At 37.6% G+C, this 6,087-nt stretch overlaps 1 protein-coding gene across 1 annotated transcript in view; it reads left to right on the top strand.

Moving 5' to 3' along the window:
- Positions 1-5,225, top strand: part of LOC121341487 (mucin-5AC-like) — a 41,296-nt gene extending 36,071 nt beyond the window's left edge. Inside the window, exons 30-34 of the mRNA XM_041415012.1 lie at positions 2,439-2,482; positions 3,314-3,436; positions 3,536-3,634; positions 4,007-4,129; positions 5,079-5,225. Coding sequence (XP_041270946.1) covers positions 2,439-2,482; positions 3,314-3,436; positions 3,536-3,634; positions 4,007-4,129; positions 5,079-5,225 — 536 coding nt within the window. The remainder of the gene's footprint in view (positions 1-2,438; positions 2,483-3,313; positions 3,437-3,535; positions 3,635-4,006; positions 4,130-5,078) is intronic.
- Positions 5,226-6,087: the final 862 nt, after the last annotated feature.

Genomic DNA, 6,087 nt, shown 5'->3' on the forward strand with positions numbered 1-6,087 from the left:
GAATGTTGAATAGACTTCTTGAAGATGTTAAAATTATTCAATCAAAATTCTGTACCTGCAAAGTAAATTATTACTTGTACTCAACAGCAGCTTCAACTGGTACATCACAATCAAGTCTTGTTACAACAAGGACTCCTGCAACCTTCAGTTCTTCCACCAGCACATCTGTTACATCCAGCAAAATACCTCCATGCTTTTGTCATGTGTTTGAAACTTTATTTTCTCCTGGTAAGTGTCTGATTTTACAATTATAAAAAATTTCATAAGCAATATGAACTCCTAAGACTCTATTTAATTAAATATAACAACTCAAAATCATCTAAACATAGAACATTTTATACATGAATACACTTAATATTTTTACAATATTTTCTTGGTTTTTCTCCCTATGTGTTTTCATTCTTGTAATTTCTCTTCCAATTTTCATCTGCAGGGGAAGTGGTATACAACAGAACAGATAGAGCTGGCTGTAATTTTTATGCACTTTGCAGCAAAGAATGTGAGATTGAGCCCTTCTACGGGCCATGTCCTCTGACAACTCCTGCTCCTTCAGTCGCCCCCTCAACTACATCACAAGCTGCCTCACCAACCACTGCAACAACTACCACAACTTCAGTAGAAAGAAACTGCACTGATGTCAATCCTGCACGAAAGGTGGTTCCCCTCCCTACTTTCTAATACACCACTGTTGCAAAACCGGACCAATTTCTGTCCTTTAACAGCCAATTCAAATCAACCTCTATGTAGCTCAATAACAAAGTTGGTCATGTAACAAATGACCTGAGAGCACACAATTATTTAACCTGGCATTACCAGACTTTGAAGTAATCTCTTGGTGGAAAAGCTCACTAAGACCACGGCAAAGACTTTTGGTTTTAGTAAAAGTCATTTAAATTTCATAGACATAAGTAGACTAGCTGTGAAATGTAAAATACCATTCTTTTTATGCAGAAGAAAATTCTGTGCTTATTCTTAGCATATCTGTTCTTAAATGATGTGCTAAAACAACTCCAATCTGAATTTTCTACTAATTTTGAGAGTATATCTTAGGTTAAAACTAAACAACTAGGATGAAGGAGCATTTAAGAATAAATAATTTACATATTTTCAGCCTGGAGAGGAGTGGATAGATGAATGCCAGATGTGTGTCTGTGACTTTCTCACTGCTACTGTGCAATGCCAGCCACTCCCATGCCAAACAGCTCAGCAAACAACTTGTGACCTAGGATTTGTTTCCATGGCTGTACTACCACAAAAAGACCCATGTTGTCCTGCATTTGAATGCCGTAAGTATTAAAAATACATGTATAAATAGCACTCCAGTAAATTACATTTGCACTTCTGTTAATACCTAAGGAAGTTCTAATGTATCACAATAACAGCAAAATATTTCTTAAATTTTTCTGTCTCAGTGAACACACAATGATTTTTGGCTAAATATGCATTGAAGCTTTGTTTAAAAAAAATAATGTTATTTTCATTTAACTTTGATGAGAGAATGGGTGGGAGAGCAGAATAATATTTTGGACATTCACTGGTCTATGTAGTTCAACTATCTTTGTACCTGTAATTATAAATGTTATCAATGAATCTTTTTCATGTTATTAATGGAACATTGGAGCACATTAACATCAGCCTAAATGCCCCTAAACTAAGATGCATAAATATAAGACACTAAAAAGCTTAACAGTCAACTACAAGACCAAGTAACAGGAAGCAATAGTACAAAGTAAATTGTAATCAATAACTGAATTGACATTGTATGAAAAGTAATAATTATACTTACACTCTTGCCAGATGCTCATGAAAATAAAAAAATCCTACAGTTATATTAGTTAATTTATGAACATACACTTTTATATACACATATTTTATGTATGTATACTTGTGCAATAGACTAAAAAGAAAAAAGTACCCATAAATTAAGCCTGAAAAAGGAAAGTCAAAACAAAGGAACAGGCAAGTTCAAAGCAGTTCTGTGAAAGACATAGATGAGTTCTGCCATGTTGTCAGATTTACATTAGGTAGGAATACCTTTAGTATTTCCACAGGGTCAATCTTCTGTACAAGCCATGTATTGAAATGTCATAAAGAATCAATAACTGAAGCATCTTTGTTTATCACTTGGAGGCTGAGGGTTCCCAGAGGAAACAACTAATTTAATTTGAATTGAACCAGATCTTGAAAGAGCAGAAAAGGGATTTTTCAGGCATAGCTTGTGTTTCAAGCCATTTCTCTCCATCTCTTCCAGCTGATTTTAATGATAAAGCTTTACATAAACATTCAGCTACACTACATATGAAGTCTAAGCGCATAGGGGGATTGAATTCAACTTTTCCATACTCTGTGTTACTAACAAAACCTGATAACATCTTGACTTCTCAGGAAGACTCACAATTTGAGTTATTCTGGAATTTATTTTTTGTTTTGTTTTTTAGAACCAATACCTGATGTCTGTGTGATTAACGGAACATTGTACACGGTAAGAATGATATAGCAGTATATTGCTGGAAGTGAAAGGTACATCTTTCTACCAAAATAAGTCTTTGAGAAAGTTCTTTACCCAGTACCTGTTTTTGGGGGTTTTTCTCTGTAGCCCTTAATGGGACATTGTTTGGGTATTTTAAAGTCAAAGTCAAATTTGTCACAGAAGTCTTCCTCATCGAGTAGTAGAAGAGTGTACCATTTTTAGTGATGTACTTTCTTTTTAAGCTTCCTCTCACTTCTGTAATTAATGACTTTACCAGACAATTTGATGAATAGCCCAAACTCAATTGCTCTTTGAAATAAACCCAAAAGTTAACATTTTTGATTTAACTGATACCTAAACCCTTTTGCTAAAATTGGTACTTAGGTCATTAACTCGTAATTTAAATATTAGCACTGGAGTCTTTGGGGATACATTTTAGAAAGACTAAAATCCATCTGTAAATTTAGATGTCTGCTTATCTATCTGCATATGTAAAGACCTATTTTAAATTATAATTGTTTTACAACCACTGAACATAACTTATAGAGGAAAAAGTATTCTTAAATGGAGCATTAAAAAGCTGGTAAAAAAATTAGTACAAACCAATCTTAATTTAATTAATTTGCTGCTCTCTTTTACATTGCTTCATTTAGTTTCCTCTTAATATGAGCTTTCCTGCAAGGCATAAAGCCAAAAAACCTCTACATTCAAAGAGAATTTGAGAACTCTCATACTTGAGTTTCAGCAACCTTAGTGGTTCTCAGCAATGCTTTCAACTCTGCCTTTATATTATATAGAAATGTTGTCATTTGAATGTTTTTTTGTTTTTTTTCTGTCTTGCAGGTTGGAAAGTCAGTAGTAATTGATTCATGTAAGAAGTGCACCTGCAGTTCTGAGAAGGATCCAGAGACTAATGCAAACATTATGCATTGTGAAACAGTTCAGTGTGAGACATCGTGCCCGCTGGTGAGTTCAGGTTCTCTAGGCTGCCCAGTCAGCTACAGCAAGACTAGAATTCTCCATCACTAATTCAACATACTTTCTCGTTCATGCCTTTCTGGGTAGGGTTACCAATACATGACTGAGGAAGGAGAGTGCTGTGGGAAATGTATTGAAGTAGCTTGCAAAGTCAAACTCAGAAACAACACGGTTCATGTGCTCAATGTAAGTATTCCTTTCATTTTCACATCTGTTAGGCCATACAAGGTAGAACAGCTAAGAGTCAACTCATGTCCCTTAATGGTAAAAATAGAATACTGAAATTGCTCTGAAAAAACAATGTATCAGCTTTCTGAGTTGAACATTATTTAGAATCAAATTTTTGATTTTTGTGGCTAATGGTTTCTAACTTATGGTATAAGTGTTCAGAGCCAGGATTTAAACTTTCAAGCTAGCTACAGTTTGTAGAACTTCATTTTTGCCACTTGAAAGAAGTTCAGAAGCATCTGAGACTCTGAGGAGTGAGAATTTAATCAGCTCAGACATACCTGATCACAATGAAAAAAAACAACTTTTACTTTTCTTATAAAATCTTAGGTTAACGAGATCCTGCCACTCGATCAGTGCAGCCACTACAAATGTGAAAAAATTGAAGATCAGTTTGTTGCAGTCCAAACTAAGAGAGTATGCCCTGAGTACGACCCCGCAGAGTGTGATCCTGTAAGTTTTTTTCAGTCTTTCGTTGACTCAATTCAGTTTAAGTGAACAAGGAGGGACAAGGAAGAATACAACAAATTGCTTTTACTGAAGTTGCAGGAATGTCTTTAGAATGAAACTAGGCTTACTCTATGATTAATAAGAAAAGTGTTGTATTTTCTTATGAGGCTACAAGTATTGAAAACTCCTATGGTGAGTACTATTTGTACTAATACAAATCCTTCTTCTTTTACAAAGGATGAAACAGAGATTACATCTGATGGCTGCTGCAAAATATGTAAACGTAAGTAATGCTGTGTTTGTGTTCTGCCTGAAGAGCACTATACTCAACCTGTAACTATCTTTGAGTGAATGGAAGGATTCTTCACTCATCCTGTTTTCACATAGTCTATTTAAGATCCTGTGTTTCAATGTTTGTTCAAAAGAAAAATGAAATTTTTTTTCCTAATACTGAACAGTACAAATCAAACCAGCAATACTCAGGCCTCTGCATTATCTTCCAAATGCACTTTACAGCCAAAAATCAAAGAATAATCTGACAACTCCATATACATTACACAGTACCTATCCCATCACATACTTCAGATTCTCAGTAATCAGACATCAACCACTTTGAAACTGGTTTACAATTCCTTTAATTCAGAACTAAAGAACTGAAGTATATTTTCTCTCCTCCCCTTTTTTTATGAAGCTAAAACCTGCAAGCCTTACACCAAAGAAACTGTGATCAGCCATGCTGACTGCGAGTCTTCTGAACCTGTTCAGCTGTCATATTGTGAAGGAACTTGTCCTGGCTCCTCAATGTAAGTTCTAAAAATTCATTTAACATCTCTATGGCTTCCTTTATCTGGTCTGTCAAGTTAATTTATCACCCAAGGGTACTGAGGGATCTGGAAAAGGTGCTCACAAAGCCACTTTCAGTAATTTGTCAGCAATCTGGTTAACCATGAAGGTCCCAGGGTTCAGGCTTGTCAGCCTGACCTTGGTGCCAGGGAAGGACATGGAACTAATTATCTTGAGTGTGATCACGGAGTACATACAGGGTAAAAAGGAGATCAGGCCCAGCCAAGATGGGTATGGGAAGGCAGCTGCTGCGTGACCAACCTGATCTCCTTCTAGGACAGGGGGACCCACTTAGTGGATGAGGAAAAGGCTGTGGATATTGTCTACAAAGACTTTTATAAAGTTTTTGACAGCACTTCTCACAGCATTTTCCTGGAGAAGCTGGGAACTCATAGCTTGGACAGGTGAACTGTTTACTGCATAAAAAACTGTTCACTGCCTGGATGGCCAGACCCAGAGGGTGGTGTTGAGTGGTTACCTCCAGCTGGGGGATGGTCACCAGCGGTGTTTCCTGGGGCTCAGTGTCAGCCAGTCCTGTTGCATGTCTTTATCAATAATTGTTTGAGGTTCAGTGAGGCTCAGTGCTGTGTCCTGCCCTTGGGTCACAACAACCCCAAACAGTGCTACAGGCTGGGGCAGAGGGGCTGGGAAGGTGCCCAGTAGAAAAAGACCTGGGGGTGCAACTGGACATGAGCCAGTGTGGGCCCAGGTGGCCAAGACGACCAAGAACATCCCAGCCTGGATCAGCAATAGTGTGGCCAGTAGGACCAGGACAATGTACTCAGCCATAATGAGGCCATACCTTGAGTCCTGAGTCCAGTTCTGGGCCTCTCACTGAAGGAAAGTCATGCAGGTGCTGAAGCATGTCCAGAGAAGGGCAACAGAGCTGGGGAAGGGTCTGGAGCATAAGTCTTGAAGAGCAGCTGAGGGAATTGGAGGTGTTCTACCTGTAGAAAAGGAGGCTCGGGGGAAATATTCACACTCTCTACAACTGCCTGAAAGGAGGGTGTAGTGAGGTGGGGTTGATCTCTTCTCCCAGGTAATAAGTGAAAGGATGAGACAAAATGGCTTCAAGTTGTACCAGGGTTTAGATTGGATATTAGGAAATATTTCTTCAC

The sequence above is a fragment of the Onychostruthus taczanowskii genome, unplaced genomic scaffold (assembly GCF_017590055.1).
Source record: "Onychostruthus taczanowskii isolate IOZ18803 unplaced genomic scaffold, ASM1759005v1 scaffold49, whole genome shotgun sequence".
Classification (NCBI taxonomy): Eukaryota; Metazoa; Chordata; class Aves; order Passeriformes; family Passeridae; genus Onychostruthus; species Onychostruthus taczanowskii.